This window comes from Tinamus guttatus, unplaced genomic scaffold (assembly GCF_059628265.1).
Source record: "Tinamus guttatus ecotype Peru unplaced genomic scaffold, ASM5962826v1 Tinamus_guttatus_pri_ptg000246l, whole genome shotgun sequence".
In the NCBI taxonomy this organism is placed as follows: domain Eukaryota; kingdom Metazoa; phylum Chordata; class Aves; order Tinamiformes; family Tinamidae; genus Tinamus; species Tinamus guttatus.
In genome coordinates this window covers 5,766,264-5,783,947 of record NW_028288780.1, presented here as the reverse complement: position 1 = coordinate 5,783,947, position 17,684 = coordinate 5,766,264, and the positions used below count along the sequence as shown (strand labels likewise).

The following is a 17,684-nucleotide window of genomic DNA, read 5'->3' as shown; positions in this document are numbered from 1 at the left end:
GTGCTTTGCGCGGCCTCGTCTGTGCCCGTTCACGTGGTGCAGGGCTCTCCCCGCTGCCCGGCCTTGTCCCTGCTCCCCAGCCCGGGGGCAGGAGGCAGCGCTGCTTCTCGGAAGCTCCGCAGGCCCCTCGGCGCGGCCGCCCGCGCGGAGTTCCGCGGCGGCGGGGAGAGCCGCCTTCCCTTGGCGCCCGGCATCCACACGTTTTTATAACCTTGCTGGCAGCTCGTGTAGCCAGACTGAGAGCTGTCTACCGCCCGCATCGCCCCTCACCCCAGCCCCTGGGAAACGCTATAAATGGTAATCCATGTGCCGCTTTAGCGGGATCAGCTTACAACAGGGTCAGAACAGGCTGCTTTCTTCCTAGCTCTCTGACTTGCGAGACACCCACAGTATCCTCGCCGGCTCCTCTTGCAGGATCAAGGTCCTGCTTCACTTTCATCTTTTCTAGCGTTTTACAGCTACACAACCAAAACTTGTATATGATCAGCTAGTTAGGAAATGAAGTGTGTGTTAAAAACTGCTTCAGAATAGATGAAAGGGCAAACTGAAGAGGTGGCTGTGTATTTACTGTTTAAAAAGAAAGGCAGCAGACTTCTGTGAAAAGCTGGAACAGCTTGTGTGGTCTCCTTGTAGCTGATTCTTTCAGTATTTGTAAGTGTCTGTGCTTTAAAATCAAACAGTTTTTTCAGCGTTCGGTGGGAGAAGCCAAAGCAACAGACTTCCCCCAGCACGCGCTGTTAGTTGGCCAGGCCCAGACCTGAAGGCGGCAGCAGCAGCTCCCCAGCTAGTTTCTCAGCCCTTTGTGTGCGCAGACACAAACGCTGAACGATTCTGTGCTCAGCAAAGGCCTGCTGGCCCCTGAGCACGGGCCTGCTGGGGCTCCCTTTATCCTCAGGGAATGTCCTCTCCCTGGGCTTGCACTCGCAGGGCCGGCCCAGCGCGTAGGCCGCTCCGTTGGGCTCTGTGTGGCGCCCGGCACCCCGGTCCTATGGCAGATCTCCGGCACCGATTAAAAATAAACAAAAACCCGATTATTCCTTGTGAGTGGTGTGGGTTTAGTGAAGCATTGCTCATTATTTTCCATATATGACATATGCAAATACCCGGCAAAATCAGTGTGTTGTGGAATATCTCCTCCCTGCCTTTCCCTAGCTCCTAATTGAATGAAATTTCAAAACACTGTTTTATATCTAGGGACTCTAGCTTTGCTTCTGTGTGCTGCCGGTGTGAAAGGTGTCCATACATCTCTCGTAAAGTCTTGAAAATAAAATATTTCCAGAAAATCTTTCTGTATTTAAATTCCAGGGGAGTCACCCCGTGAAAATAGGTGCGTGGCCTCCTCCTGCTGTGCTAAGAGCTGTCCTCGCGGTGCTTGCTGGTGCTGCGCTCAGATCTCAGCAATGGTGAAAGGGAAGTGTGTGGAGGTGCTCTGGTGTTGGGAGTGTTTGGTGATGGGAACGCAGGGCTGCTCCTGCCGCTTGGGTCACGTTGCATCAGGGAGCGTTGGGCAACGCGCTGTCAAGTGATGCTGTATTGAGCCCAGCGCTGGCCTAAGCCCGGAGCCTGGCCTAAGGGGGAGGTGCTCATCGCACTGCTGGCTCCCAGCAAGATCAGCGTTTCTTCCCTCTTTCCACTGCAGTTGTAGTGCTTCATTGCACCTCTCTAGCCAGTCTGAAGGATGCTAAAAGCTGTGGTTGCTCTGTGTCTGTGTTGGTCTTTTCTTTCTGCGATTGGAAACAAGCTGTCCCCTTTCTTTCTTCATCCAGCAACTGGGTTTTGGTAGCTGGCAGTTCAGGGGAAAAGAGAGTTCTCTGGCTATTTGCATAACTGGTACCATTTAAGCCTGAAACAAACTCATCCTGCTTTTCCAAATTATTTTTGTAGATTCATGTAGATGCTCAGCAGTCCTAACCGCAATTACATTTTTAATGTATTTTGGAGTAGTTGATGTGAACTAGTATGAGCTTTATCTGAAAAAGTTTTAATGAATCTTCAAAAAAATGTTAGTCTTCATGAATTTTGAAAATTAGCAGTATTGTTATGAAGGGTGTATTTACTTAGAAATGCATACTTTTTGCTTGTAACCTAGGTACATGCTATAGTTTTTTTTTTTTTTTTTAGGACTTGCACATGAAATAACATGTAGCAGTGAGGCTGATGGCCAAGTGATGCTTTCTTTCCCTGACAAGGGAACTTGGGAGGCCTAGAATGTTACAGTTTATTGGTTGAATGATCCATCACTGCTGTGTTTCATTGCTATCTTTTTTTTTTTTTTTTTTTTTTTTTTCTGCGACCCATAGCTGCAAATTCTTTGTCTGCTTCCTTGCTCGGTCTGCTGGAACATCCCTGTGCGGCAGTCAGGTGTGTTTAGGCACAACTGACATGCACGTGGTTCTCCGGCCCCGCAGGCCGGGGGCAGGCCTGCCGCTCCGCATTCCGGGCCTGCATCGTTCTGGCCCATGCTGTCCCGGCCCAGCGCTGCCTGCCTTCCTCGGGCTGCGGAGCCGCGAAGGAAGGAGCAAGGGAAGGCCGTGCTTGCGGCAGCCGTGCGAACACGTGCTCTGGAGGCACGCGGACAGCTCCCGAGGGGCATTGGTGGAAGGCGGCCAGTTGGCCTGGGGGTCCAGCCCGCCGCCTGTGGAGGTGGTGCTGGGCAGCGTGGGCACAGCCCTGCAAAACGCTGCTACCACCCGAGTCATCGGTTCATTGGTTTGTCAGAAATATGCACGCGTGTTAAGCTCTTAGTTAGGCTGCTGCCATCCACAGGATCCAGAGGAATCTGCCTTTCTGTGTGTAACCACGGGTCTGGTCCTACCAATACGATTGCCATATCGGCAAGCAAGGACGCACCGTTGAAACTCCTAGGGATTTGTCACATAGTTTTGGGCGTCCCCCATTTCAGCTGGGCACCAGCAGTGGAGTTCTTGCTCTGTGGTGATACGTGATACCTGACAGCATGTCTGAGGTGCCTGTGACGCCGTGTCTGGCTCTCCCTTCATATCTGCGCATTTCCTGCTTATTCCTGTGAATGCAACGGCAGCCCTGCAGCTAGTGCAGCACTTGAATTTAGGGACCGTAGCCCTGCCTGGGAAAGGAGCTGCCGGGAGGGGGTGGCTCTGATGCCGAGAGCCGTCGGCGCGCGGGGCTCCGCGTGCTGTGGGAACGGAGCTCGCTCCTGGCTCGCTGAGCGCGTGGGGAATGCGCCGCGGGCAGCGCCTGCCAAGGGAGAGGGCTGGGGGGAAGGGAGGGCAGGCTGGGCTTTCACGCACCGCACGGGCAGTGCTGAGGAGGCAGCAGGAGCCTCCAGGCTGGGAAGTGTGTCCAGGTATGCTGTGAGTCAGCTCTTACGGGAGCTGGTTTGTTACCGTGCTGGTTGCCGTCTCCCACACGATGATTAGTGTACCTTGCTTGAATCTCTGCAGATGGAGCTGGCTGAACGCCTGGGAAACGTATCCTGCTTGTTAGATGAAAATTTAGTCAGGTTTCTGTCCTTTTTATGGCTCGGATCAATGCAAATGTGCAGACTGCTGATGTTCATGGATTTGCCTACGTGAACATAGCTGCTCTTTTTACTGTTGTTCACATTATACTTCATCAACAGATTATGCTGGGAAAAGCACAAAGCAGCTGATAAGACTGTGTCTGCCATGAGGGGCTTCCTGGCAGGGCAAACATTTCTCTCGACTTCATTGGTAGACCTGACTTTGCCAGCAGAAATCTGCTGATATAGCACTGACCCACTTGAAATCTTCATGCCTTTGTCCTTTCTTCTGAGCTTTGCAAAAATCCCCATACCGCTCCCAAATTGTTGTCCAGTAAGAATTTATATAAGTTTCCAAGGATGCTTCCAGATGATCCATCCTGAGAAAAAAGAACGTGCTTGTCAGCCCTGTAATTCTGCACCATTCGGGGAATGAAAGGGGCATTCCTACCTGCGGAAGGGCGGCATTTCCATATGGCTCTTTGCAAGGCAGATCAGGATAAGGGAAATGCTCAAGTGAACATGAGCAGCTACATATTGCTGTGCAGCAGAATGAAATATTTTGTCCTTAGCTGACCCAGTCTGACAGACGTAGATTTTTCCTCTTCTGTCTAATTTGGGCTGTTGATTTCTATCTGCAGAAGATGATGCAAGAGAGAGAGGTGCCCTTTCTAGAAAGACATAACAATATGGCTGTAGATGGAAAGTGATGGATCCTTCGGAAGAGAAGGGTCACTATGGGGTGCTTTGCTTCCTGTTAGATTGAGCAGTTACAGGTGCTGTGAGAGGAGATGCTGCTACCAACAGCTGGACTGCTAAAATAAATGATTTTTTTCTTTTGGCAGAACGTGCTGTTTTCCAGCTCAAAGTGTTTTTATTGGGTAGTCTCTTCACTCTTTTTTTTTTCCTTCTCTTTTTCCCCGCTCTTATTTTGATATTAAACATAAGTCCGTGTTGGAATCGGAGTCTTCAGGATTCCGATCTGGGCTGTTATTCCAGCTCCAGCATGCTTGCAAGAGCAGTAGGGGAACTGTGGCAGTGGTGGGGAGGCCTCTCCCTTGCCTGGTTTAAGTGCACAGCAGCCGGTACTAAAGCAAGGAACAATCCTTCAAGCAGTTCAAGCATTTGGTATTTTGGGCTGATAATATTTTAGCCAGCTGGATTAGTAAATAAGGATTTTGTTTATTGTGGCATTAAAACACTAACGTAAAAGCAAGGGAAATGCTATGAAGGATATATATTTTGCTCATAAAAAGCTACACAGATAATTTAGAGTCATATTAAAGCAAGCTCTGACAGGGCCATAAATAAGACAAGAAGCCTGCAGAAGTTATGCAGAAATTTTGGGACCTAATATTCCTACATAGGCTGTTTTAGACACTCATGGGTCTCTCTTTGGAAGCAGCAGGGTTAGAAATGAAATGTTATGTTCATGTGTTACATTTTCCTGCTACAGTTTTCCGGGAGCCAAAGTAAGCCTGAATAGCAGAAGCTTAGGCCACTAAATAGTGTGGGGGAGCTTTAATTAAGAGTAGTTTGTTGCTTAAAAGTGAATCTCTGAAACTAATTCTTGGAAGGTATTTGTTGCAATTCCTACAGTAAAAAGTCCCAAATATTAAACTATTTCTTACATTGTTTTGAAGCACATATAAACTCAGAAAAAAAAAATGAGAAAAGTCTTTTAGACTTAAGCTGAATAAACTTCTCGCCTTGCTCCAAAATTGAGAAACCACTCTGCAAACCTTGCTCTTCTGTGATTTGGGTGCCCACAAAAGGCACTCTGGAAATAGTGAGACGAGAAGAAGCAGTGAGAGGGAGGGAGGGGAAGGTGGAGACCCCAAGCCTCGTGCGAGGGTCCCCGCTGTGCTCTGCAGAGCAGCACGTAACAACTGGGGAGCATTTGGCTCGGGGATGGAGCCAGGAGCATTTTCAGATGCTCACTGAGGGTTCCATGAATAGGAAGTTGAGGTAGGTCTTTTAAAGGTAAATCAACTTGGAGCAGTTTCCTGAAATGCCAGGCAGAGATGTGCTTTCTGCAGCGAAAGTGGAGACTGGAGAAAGTGTGTGAAGCAGTTGCCCCTAGTGTTTGCCCCCTGGTCCCCCCAAGGGTTCTTTGGAAACAGTCACACTGTTAGAGACCACATGCGAGTAATTTAACTCTAGTGAGTCACGGCATGATTCCAAGTGGGGGAGTTTGGGTTTGCCTTTGGGTCATTTTCAGGGTAAACACAAGGGAATGTTTGTGAACTGCCAGTCGTTCCCCATGCTGCAGGCCATGGGACTGCCCTGCGCAGAGGTGGCTGTGGGGTTCCCTGCAGGGCGGCCAGCTAAAATCACCGGGAAGCACAAATGCTTCCTTCCCACCACTTCATTCACAGGGCCTTCCCCAAAACAACCCAAGGTCTTTGTCAGCAGCAATTATACCAAATGAGTTTCATTGAATTTAATCTTGCAGAGTCTGCTATGTAAAAGGACCCCCAAACTGTTTCTGCAAGAGTTGTTCCTTTTGGTTTGAAATAGCTCTGTAAAGTCTGACTGACTGGTAGGGCCCATGAGACTAGATTGTGTGGGTTTTACATGCAACACAGTGGCATTGGTTCATGTAGTGGTCATTTTAGTCACCTTGAAATTTTATCTCTTTATAGATTAAGAGATTAAAATAATAAAGATAAATTCAGTTGATTAAAAGTGCTATAAAAAGCACCATGAGTAACTTACTAAAATGAGTCAAGCATTAATTGGAAAACAAAATATGTCAGTGTAATGTAATGTTGCTTGACTGGGGCATACTAAAGACTACTTTGTATTTTTCAGAACTAGTGTAGTTATTCTTTGGAAATTTAGAAAATGAAGCAGTAAAATTCATACAGATGCATTTTAAACATTTGGTTCGGTGCCTGAGTCAGTCAGTGCCTAAGTTGGAGTCAGAGCTGCTGCTTCCCCTTGCCGGGGACTCGCTTGGTATCCTCGGGTGGCCTCCTTTCTTCTCGGCGGTGCAGCGGTGGTGGTGACCTCCCTGACGAGAGCTCTGCTAGCTCGTAGTTCATGTCTGTAAAACCCCTTGATATGGAAAGAACTGTTTGGAAAAAAACTCCACCAACCTCTCAAAGTGCTCCTATGTGTGCCTCGAATGATTCCATGCCTTATAACGTGCAGTTATTTAGGTGGACTCCCTAGTTTTCCTGTTGCCCTCACGTGGTTGTCTGTTACAAAACAGTAAGTGTGCAGGTCAGCTTTCTTTTGAAAGTAGGCAAGTAAACAAATCTGGAACAAATGAGCCTAATTTCATTGGTAATATTTGTAACACTTCGAGCAGATATTTGGATATTCACATAGTGCTGCTTGCAGAATTTAAAGGGAAATAGTATGACCACTGCTTTGAAAAAGTTAATAATGTGTTGAGATATGTAGGAAGCTACTTGCTTTAAAGTATAAAGGCTGTAGAGAAGAAAGGGTTGGTATCATTAAATCCTCAATAGGAAAAGGAATGAAGAGGAAAGGTAGAAATGAGAGGGAAGGTATATGTGCAAGATAGACATCTCATATATAGACATATATGGGCGTCTCATGCTGTCATGTAAAAACAGGGGGATGCTGATGGAAAATGGCTTGTTTCCGTTCCCAGGAGGAGTGAACGGACTGGCTAAGCAAACTGTTTCCGTGATGCAGCTGAGGCGTGATGCAGACTGAAGAATGGATGGGAGCCTTATGTGGCCTCAGGGAAAGAACAAGCTCTGTCTCTTCACAGCTCTGTATCTTTGTGAGCAATTAAGGAAATATTTCTCTCAGTCATTTGATTATTTTGAGTCTTTTGTGAACTGCGCTGTCTGCGGTGCTCTCAGCTGGCGTAACGGCCCTCTGGGTGCTGCTGGTAACAGGTGCCGAGATGGGACCGCGCGTGGGTCCCTCTCGCGATGGATGAACACAGAGGCATCTTGTCACTCGTGTGCCCATGGCCACACAGAGCCAGTGTGGACTCAAGTCGTTAGGTCTGTAAGTCCCCCTAGTCAGGGGAGAGTGTGTTGGAACAGCAGCGGGTGGTTTTATGGTTTTATTACCAAATATGAAAGCTGTAAGAGAGCAGGAAGGCAGCCACGTAATCCTGATCAGCAGAGTGAAGGAGAAATCTCTGCTTTAGCTCTTTCGGCTTCTGTGTATGGTGCTTGAGGAGCAGGATGTTGAATCTGTCTCTGCCACTTTCCTAAAACTAGAGGAGAAGGTGGCAGTGATTTTCTTTCCTGCAGACCCGTGCTTATAACATGCACATACGCTGGCCTCCTCACAGAGGTTATAGGAGACCTATGCAGGGGACCTGGCTCTTCAGACACCGTTTTTCCAGGCATTCCCCTTCTCAAACACCAACACTGATCTGTACATGCACCCTGTGCTGTGACAGTGTGTGGGGAGGAAGCATCCGTGCAGGTCTGCTCTAGTGCAGGCTTTGGTCCCTTACTGCTTGCAGTATGTCATTATAGTGACATTTTTTTTTTCTTTTTTCTTTTTTTTTTTTTGTGTGTGTCCTCATTTGTTTAATATGCAAACTCCTGCCTTCAGTAGCGACTGCCCTCCACACCTCATCCAGGGTATTTAAAACATTGGAGAAGTGGTGCTGGTCTGTGCTCCATAGGTGCTGCTTTTTCTTCCCTTGAAAAGAAAACTGCAGTGGACAAATGGGCCAGAGCAGATTCCCTTTTGATAAGTACCCATGGCTTACATGGATCTTTAATTTCTCCCTCAGAGTATCTAATGCTTATCAAAACGTGAGTTTAATAAAATATTTATAAAGTCTCCAGTGAGAGGAGCCGTGTAAGTGCAAGATAATTCTATTAATTAGGGATCTCTCAATCTCAAAAACACTTGAATTTTGGGGGAAAAATCATCTGAATACAAAATGCACAGCTTGAGCCTTTTAATTTTTTTGATAAATAAAACAATCTTTGATATTGAAGGGGACTGTAGAGAATTGAAATATATATAACTGTATCTAGATAAGCACAAATTAGCGTCTCAGAAGAAAGAACGTAGCTCAACACTCCCCTCTATCCTCCTGAAACAGAAAAGGACTATTTGTTTGGAATCGTGATTTCAAATGAGTTTTTAATGTACAAAGCATAGCTTCTCATATATATGGCCTTTGAAAAGTATAGTCACATTACTTGGCTCTAAAAAAAGATAAAAATACAAAAGCTGTGACTTTTGGGTCGTGGCATTTTCGGTGTTTAAACACAGCCTGGGTTGGTGTCCCTGTAACACCAGTTGTGCTAGTGGAGGGCAAAACCTGGGAGAAGCAAAATTCTTTGTGAATGAGGAAGCGAAGTAGCTGCCTGCGCATGGCAGGGGAAGGGGGGCCGTGGCCAGGCTCACTCCTGCAGCCTGCTGACGTTATAAACTAATAAAGCCTTTGCTAATGAATTAAAGCAAATGCCCGTTGCCGATGTGCAGCTCCTCTGTTGCTAGCTCGTGATGCTGAGACTGACCAAATTTAGGTCTACCAGAAACACGTTTGTCTGCTCAGTAACACAGAGTGACCAGTCTCGTCTCCCCTCAGTTACTCCGTAGAGGGGTGTCTGACTGAGAATCCTTTTACGTCCTTCAGATGGGTGATTGCTTTTCATTTCTGAGCCGCGCTTCCTTTGCTAACGTGCAGGACCACACACTAGTGCTGCTCGTGTGTTGCTGCAGCCGGAGAGCATGTAGTCTCCTTGTTTTCCATGTTCCCCTCCTCCCCATTCCCTTCGCTTTCCTCCCCCCTGCCTATTCAGCACGGCAGTACATCTTTCCTACAGCTGACTGCAAGCATGTCCAGATGAATGTTCAGGCAGGCAAAAAAATAGTCTTAATTACCTGGCAGAAGCTGCACGAACAGCAGGACACCACATACTGTCTCACCTGGAATAGAGCTGAGATGCACGAGGGGTGGAAGTGTCACGTAGACATGGAAAGGAGTGGGTCGGTTCCTCAGCCAGCATTAACCAGCTTAGCTCCAAATGAAGTATAACTTCTGCATCAACAGTTTTGAGTATTATAGGTTTTTACATATATAGTTTGATGATAATTGGTGTATGTTTGGTTTTGCTCTTGAAATCCTTGATTTTACAACGCTATGAGAATTTTAACTTTTGTTGTCGAGAAAATCTGGAGAGTGTGAATAATAGCTAAAAAATAGCAAGCAGATCATGTGAACTTCAGACTTGCATATGTGCATTTTAAATGTCATGAGTTCTATGCAAACCCTGTGGTGTGCTGGATGTTGGGCTCATTTTTTGGAAAAGATGGGTTTAACATTGACTTTCATTCCTGCCAAAGTTCGTGTCCTGCTGCCCTAAGACAAGCTCTACAAAACTTGGATTATTCTGTTGTGTGAACTAAGGAAAGTCTCCCAGTAAGCATGAGCAGCAGCAGAGTACTAAAATCATTTTTCAGTGTGTATCTGTGTTTTAGGGAGGTTAACAAGGGGTACTAATGCTTAAAAAAAAAAAAAAAAAAAAAAAGGTATTTCTGTAGGTTGAAATAATTGAAAGTACCATTATGTAAAAAAGCAGCAATTGTGGGGTGGAGAGAATATTTCACCTTGAATTTGCCTTGCTGCTGTCGCGATGGCGCAGCTGCGCCCCTGGGAGCAGCAGTGTCACGGCGTGTTGCAGGCGGAGCGCGGCCGCAACGCGCTCGCCATCGCGCGGGGAGTCGCGCGGTGTCTGGGCAGACGTTTGCAGTCACGTCAGCAGCGCGAGCCTGCCGCGTGGACGCGGCGGGGATGTGCAGGCCGGGCGCAGAGCGCGAAACCTTCCCTCTCGGCCGTGGATGCCACCAGGCCAGGCTCAGCACGTCCAGAAAACGTGTCCTTAGGTGTAGGTCAGCCTCGGTCAGAGCCCAGCAGCCAACAGCGGGTTAATCCCGCAGTGCAGAAGGGGCTCCCTGTCAATGAGCTGCTGTTTTCCTTTCTTTCCAGCGCAGTCGATTGCTCCATGTGTTGCTAGTGTTTTCTGTCGCTAATATAAAATTGCCAGGCGCGTTGATTAGTGAGGCTAGACAGTAGGCAGGGTCCAAGTGGCTAACCATGTGAGAAATGCAGTGACTGTAGGCTACTGCTAATTAACCTAGAATCTAGCAGCGTGGCACGGCGTCTGGGTGATAAGTTACATTATCTGCAGAAGCTCAATTAAATCGAGTAGCGAGACACAGAGCAGACATAACTCGGCAAAATAAACAGACAACTTGAGTCAGCCTTCATAATTTGGTGCGACATCACGTAAATAAATGGAATAACTTGTTTAGCATAGTTAAGCAGTTGCTGCTCAAAAGCAACTTATTTGCATGACATCTTAATTTGAATAGGTTAAGTTGTAGCAAATTAGGGCTGTGCCTTCAGTCTGATGTATTCAAATGAAAGGGGGGGGGGGAAATGTCTCCCAGAAATATACATCGTTTGTAAATCAAAATTCTACATTTGTTTTCTATAGCAGCAAGTCAGAACATATGGATTTCATGTTTAAGTGATTTCACTTTCCATACCATTGCTGTCATGTTAGCATTTCTTGATCTATGCATGAGAACTTCAAGTTCCTGTAAGTGCTCTTAATTTTGACTGATGCTGTTTGATTGCTTACTGTACTGTTCTGTCTAGGACATGCTAGCGTACATCTGGGTTGCAGTCCTCTATATTTAGAGATAAGGCTGGTGTCCTTGCTTCGTTGCCATCTGGGTAATTGGTTTCTGTCTCTGAAATTATATCAAGCTTTTGGTTGCAGGAAGTGTACGCTTTGGTGTGGGGGTGTGGGCTAAAAGTACTGGATTGTGCTTTAGTATCCTTTAAAAAATAAGATCCTTATTACGTAGGCATATTTCACACACGGGGTCTGCCTTGGGGTATAGTACGAAGCAGTCAGTTTGGGACCTATCGCTGAGTTTTTGATCACCTTCCAGTTGGAGGGGAGTAAGAGCTTCAAGACGTGGCTCTGCGTTGGAATGGTTGGACCCAACGTTGCCAACGTTTCAGCTGTTCCCTGTAAGTGCCCCTGTGAATGTGATTTCTCCAGGTAACTACAGAGCAGCAAAGCATGGAACAGGCACACCGAGTTAGTGTGAAAGCTGATAAACTTGGATCCCGGTGTACCTGTGATGCCGTGCCCATATGGCCCCTCTGACTCGCAAAGATGGTCTGCTCTTTTATTTAATGAAAGTTTGAAGCCAGGCTTGGCCGTGAGCAGCAGGGAGACCTTGGTGTCCTCCCTGCAGTCCAGCCCTGGTGTCAGCCCAGCCCTCCGAAAGGAGCGTGTGCTGATGGCGTTGCCTCTTGCTGGGCGTAGCAGGAGACTTCGCTCCCCATTTGCTGTTTTCTCCATCCCCCTGAGCAGACTCTTAATAAGAGAGCTGCAAAGAACACGAGGTTGCTTCCAAGACCAAAATAAATGACTGGGAGAGACTGTCTCTTCAAAGCACCACCCGCAGATCCCTGCGGTAATAACTCACCACACATGTCTAGTACCTCTTGGAGGACATCTAGCGTTTCTGTGATTTCGCTTGTGTTTGGGCTAGGAAGGTGCTAGGTTTTCAGGGTTGTAAGTGACAATTTTGGTAGGTTTTGAATTAAGGGAAATAGTGGTGTTTCACTAATAGGTTTCAGTATCATCTGCTTTTTGGAAAGTTATCTGGTAGATAACTGGTTCTTTCAGTCCATTTTAGCCTTTGCTTGTTGCTGCATTATATTCATACAAATCTTCTATAATCTTATCTTCTGTGTTTCTATATAGTGTTGCTTGTAAATATGGTGGTGTGAGATGACCCTTTCTTATATCACTCACGGGTAGTAGTTTTGAAGGTATACCAGGATGTTTCACAGCAAGATCTCAATACACTTTAATGGGTCTGTCTGCATGTCCCAGGTCTTAAATCCACCCTTGTCGTCTTGACTCACTAGGCCTATTTTTTTCTTCTCCTCCTCAGAATTGTCTATTAAGGGGGTATATCTTTTTCTCTGAGTACATGAAGCACATTATACCTTAGACTCTTCAGGCCAGGTCTTGCTTCTGTTAAAATGCTGCCAATAATTTCAGCTGAAGAGGATGGAGCTGTGTATGGTAAATGCTTCATAACAAAGCTGATGGATGAGTCTGGCAAAAGTTCTGTTTTGTACTTGTGTTCTTGGATCAAGAGCTAGGAAAATTTCTGTATTCCACAAACAAGAAATTAAGAGGATATAATATTATCCTTCTCAAGCAGGCTTTTTGTCCTGAGAATGTGAATGACATTAATGCTTTTTGCTCTGGGTGCAATGTTTAAGCTGCCAATAAATAAAATGTATATAGTGCATATTTAGAATACTTTTGTACATAACTTGGGGAGGAAAGTGTGCCTGTCCATATGCTTTGATTCATGATGGATTTGCTTTATATTCTCCACATTTATTCTCAAAAAGTAAGCTTGCCCTCCGTAATCTGGAAAAAAAAAGTTATGCAAAAGCTGATTTTAAAGTAAATTTTAAAAATTAGAAAGGTATGGAATATACGATGTATGAGGAAGAGCTGCTTGCAGCGTGGGTAGAAGTATCCCTAGAAGCGGCAATATTTTTGTTTAAACTGATTTCCTTCACTCCTCTTGGAGCTCTGGTGAGGCTGTACCTGGAATACTGGGTGCAATTCTGGGCTCCCCAGTACAAGAAGGACATGGAGGTTCTAGAGAGGGTGCAGCGGAGAGCCACAAAGATGATTAAGGGACTGGAGTATTTGTCATATGAGGAAAGGCTAAGCGAGCTGGGCCTGTTTAGTCTGGAGAAAAGAAGGCTGAGAGGAGATTTGATTAATGTGTTCAAGTACCTGAGGGGAGAATGTAGGGAGGATGGGACCAAACTCTTCTCGGTGGTGGCCAGTGACAGGACAAGGGGTAATGGGTGCAAGTTGAAACACAGGAAATTCCACCTCCGTATGAGGAAGAACTTCTTTACTGTGAGGGTGACAGAGCCCTGGAACAGGCTGCGCAGAGAGGTTGTGGAGTCGCCTTCCCTGGAGATCTTCTGTGCCACGTGCTCTGGGTGTCCCTGCTGGAGCAGGGGCATTGGACTAGGTGATCTCTAGAGGTCTCTTCCAGCCTTAATCATTCTGTGATTCTGTGTGATTCTCTGCTGCCGCTCTGTTCCTACCAAAGTACTAGATATGTTGGGTAATACAGCACAGTGAAGGATGATAACATGGATTGTGGTATCAGGTAAGTTTACAAACTCTTAGTAGGATGCCAGCTTGTTCAGCACAAAGCCAGGAGTGAGGGTAGGAGATGGGAACTTGCCTTGAGCAAGTAACCTCCAAAAAGAGAAGCTGAGCTCCTAAGCACCTAGGCTTAGAGCAGGGCTCTGCTGTGCAATCTCTGTTTGGGTTCTGTGCTGTCACGTTTTGCGTTGTGGCAGTATCCCAGCCATCCTTCTGTCGAAAAGCATCCCTCCAGTTCTTGTGATCCTGAAATTGATCCTCCCAGATTCCTCCCAGTGCTGCGTGGAGCCTCCTTGTAGGAACTCATGATCCAAATGCTAGGGTGAGCATCCTCCCAGCTCCAAGCAGGGATCTGTGCAGTGGCTTTGCCCTGCTGTGTCTGCTCAGAGGCTGCTGAGCTAGGCCCCAGCTTGCAAGCAAGGGTTGAAATCCAGACTGCTGGAAGGCAGGGCCATACTGCGTGTCCCTAGGCAGCAGCTGGAGATAAGCCTGAGGCCAAGAATAAACAGAAAACTTGAAAATTCCAAAAATTCGGGCTTGGCCAGTTTTGGTGTCCAAGTAGAATCCATTACAGGCAAATATGAGGAGTAATGTTATCGAGAAAGGAAATCAGAGGAACTCAGCTCAAGGTCATCCCGAACTACTAAGTTCATATTAGAAAATGAGAAGTCTGAATTAGAAACTATTATCAGAAAATCAGTGGTCTACATAAATTTTAATGAGAATGAATTAAGTAGGATTTTCCATTTTTGCCATCTAATTTTCGGGTTTTCAAAATGCATGTTTTTCCTAGTTTCCAAACTGTGAATTGGTGTAATGTAAAAGACTGTGTGTCACCCCTTGCGTACCTTACTTACCATGTTGCTGCTGCTTCTCTTGCCAGCACTTACAGAACCCTGCGAACTTCCATAATGCAGCTACAGAGCTCCTGGACTGGTGCGGGGACCCCAGAGCCTTCCAGAGACCCTTCGAGCAGAGCCTGATGGGTTGTTTGACGGTAGGTCCGCTCTTCCTGTGGTGTCAATTTGTGCCATGTGCTGTCTGTCGTGGCCTAGGAGCTGCTCTCAGTGCTACATTTTGTGGAGTTTGTTTTGTTTTTTAAGTGTGAAAAGCTCACTGAAGAACAACATGAAGGACAATTGTTTATTTGATTTTGTTACATAGCGTGAAGCAATATGTGGTAACAAGAAGTAGAATCATAAAAGGGAACACCATTTTTACAGTTAGTTTACTTAGAAACGCACAAGTTAGATTACGTGCTCTGCACACACAGCATGTGTTTTCATCACTTGACATTGCCAGGTGAGTGGTCTTCATATTCAGTTAACAAACTTTTCAGGCATGTAGTTCCTTTTCCCATTTTCTAAATGGCTTTGGAGAGCAACCTGTTTTCTACATGAAGCATGCCCTACCTTCAGCTAAACAGTGTTTCTGACATGCCCCTTGGCTTAGCTTGTGCAGATATTGACTGCAGGTTTATTCTGCCATGATAATTTTAACAGTTTTATAGACTGCAGTGCTTTTCATACCTTTATAAGGCCACTGTAATTCTTAAAGCAACTTTGTTATAAAGTATTGAAAATAGATTTCTTGTGTACATAACAGCATTCTTATGGTTTTGAAAGCTTTTTTCCCATGCTCCAAGCAGGAGAATCCAGTCCAAAATTGTTACTTGCAGTCAGGAGTTTAGAGGAATTCAACTCTCTCTGGAACAGGAGTGTTTGGAAGCTTCACTGCAATTTGCAGAACAAGATGATCTGAATAAGTAGTCATGAAGGAGATAACAATTTACAAGTGATTAATGAGGAGCTTGCTTTTGTACCACACTTGCCTTACCAGTACTTGTTGTGGAGGGGGGGAAGTACCAAGATGAGTTTCATTTCGTATGTAACTGATGTGGAGAAAACAGCCCCTAAGACTTACGTTGAGCTGCAGGAATCCAAATGTTAAGGAATGGCTCCATCTTAGTGTGCTCAAGTGTATAGCATCTCTGATTTTACATCAAAAAGTTAGAATAAAAGCAGTGATATATAAGGAGCTGTATATCATTCCCCCAAGTAGTAAAAGAATTTAAAGAGAATTAGAAAGCTTACAGCAGTCTGAAGATATGCTATTTAAAGATTTTGTTTGCAATGTAACTTATCCTTAATAAATAATCTCAAACATTAAAAAGTTTATAGGATCTGATGTAAACATGAATATATTTCATATATATTTTATGTTAAATTAGCTAGACTGAAGCCTTGGCATTAGCATTTGGGAAAGGAGACAGTGAACTCAAGTATCCTGTAGGCAACCTACGCACAGTATTTCTCCACAGATCTCTGCTAGAAAGTTGTAAATCTTACCTGCGTCATCTTTGCTATTTAAATCTTTCCTTTCTGCAAAAGCAGACCTGCAGTCCTGCCTAGTGCAGGGTCATAATAAGGTCTTGACTGCTAGTGATTCAATGTGTTCACAGAGCACAGGGAAGAGAGAAGAAAATGCCCGTGGAAAACAGAGAGGTAAAATGCGCAATATCTTGTTAGCAGAGTTTCTTGAGATGAAACTCCTCTCTCTTTTTTTCCTGACAAGAAAAAGATCTTTGTTATCTAAGTACTGTTATCATTGGAACAGCATGTGCTGCTTTGCTTCACGTTCCTCCCCCAGCCCTGGATAACGCGGGGTGCAATTCCTCTCTCACAGGCAGCGCCGTGTGCGGCGCCGCGCCGGCCGGCAGCAGCATCCCGGTGCGTGCTGCAATCTCGTCATGTTCCCAACAGGGAGAAACACAGAAGCCTGCATTGCTGGCTTGGTTTGTGCTAGATAAGTACGGAGGACTTGCAGAGAGCATGAAAATTAAAAGGACTGTAAAGTTCTTGCTCTTAGAGTTAAAACCCCTCTAATGACAATATTCTTTCATGTCTCTCTACTTCCCACTAAACATGCTTTTCCATGTGAGTTTAAATCAAGGGTCTGAGAATTCCCGTTGCTTTTTAATAACTAATTGTACTATGGGTAGAGTCTCCTTATCCTCTAACACTTCTTTTTTCAGTCTCTCTGAGCTTGCTCATTTATAACCTTTTCGAAAGATTTTCTTTTTCTTTTGGAAATTTAACACAGGTAACTGTTGAGGCTTATTGTTTAGGCCTTTTATAGGAAGTTTATGTGTCTACCTTAATTCAACAAACATGTTAGAACTTTCCAGTTCCAGAGAAATTATTCAGAAAATTGCAAATAAGTGAAAAGCAGCTGAAATGCAGGAAAGTCATAAATAATTTAACAGTAACTTGTTTTACTGCATGTTCTGTACTATTAGGAGCCACTCCTAATAGTGTTTATTAGTGTTGTTCTTCATGAGCATTATACTAAAAAAGATAATGGAAAATCAGTGTGAAATTCTATTCAACTCCTCAAGCAAGATTATAGTTGTATTTTGCTGGTTCTTAAAATCCCCATTCAAAGACACAAAGTACCCCAAAACTCCATAATTTTGGGATATGCTTTTTAAAACAAGTAGCCTCTGCCATCAGTATATCACTTGCATTGTATGGATTCCTAAAGGCCCGTGCAGGAAGTGCAGAAAATCTGCAGATACTAAAACCACTTGCTCATAAGGCTCCTCCTCTTCAGTGGACAAAAGGAATTTTTTTTCCTTCATGACAATCTATGCTCTTAGCTATCTGGACAAGGAAAAAGCTGGGTACTAAACTGTTCCTGGAGCCATGAAAGGATATGAAGTCATCATATTCTACTAGAGTATAACTTGGTATATATTAATCCAAAAAGAAATTAATGTCATGACTGCAGAAGTGCAATCTCTCAAGAATGAACAAATCATCCATTCACATACGGCAAAGTTTAGATGCAGAAGTAATGAGGGAACATCCAGACAGATTTCTATGGTATTAAGAATAACCAATTTAATAGCAGCTCTGCAGGGATATCAGATTTTTTTTTTTTTTGGCTCGTTCCAGCCAAAACAGTGAGTAAAACTGAAATAATTCTAGGCAGTACAAACCATT

General features: G+C 45.1%; 1 protein-coding gene across 3 annotated transcripts in view; it reads left to right on the top strand.

Annotated features, from left to right (window-relative positions):
• Positions 1-17,684, top strand: part of ZMIZ1 (zinc finger MIZ-type containing 1) — a 249,833-nt gene that overhangs the window by 112,580 nt on the left and 119,569 nt on the right. For all 3 annotated transcript variants that reach the window (XM_088526383.1, XM_088526384.1, XM_088526382.1), the window contains exon 4: positions 14,564-14,677. In XM_088526383.1, coding sequence (XP_088382509.1) covers positions 14,564-14,677 — 114 coding nt within the window. The remainder of the gene's footprint in view (positions 1-14,563; positions 14,678-17,684) is intronic.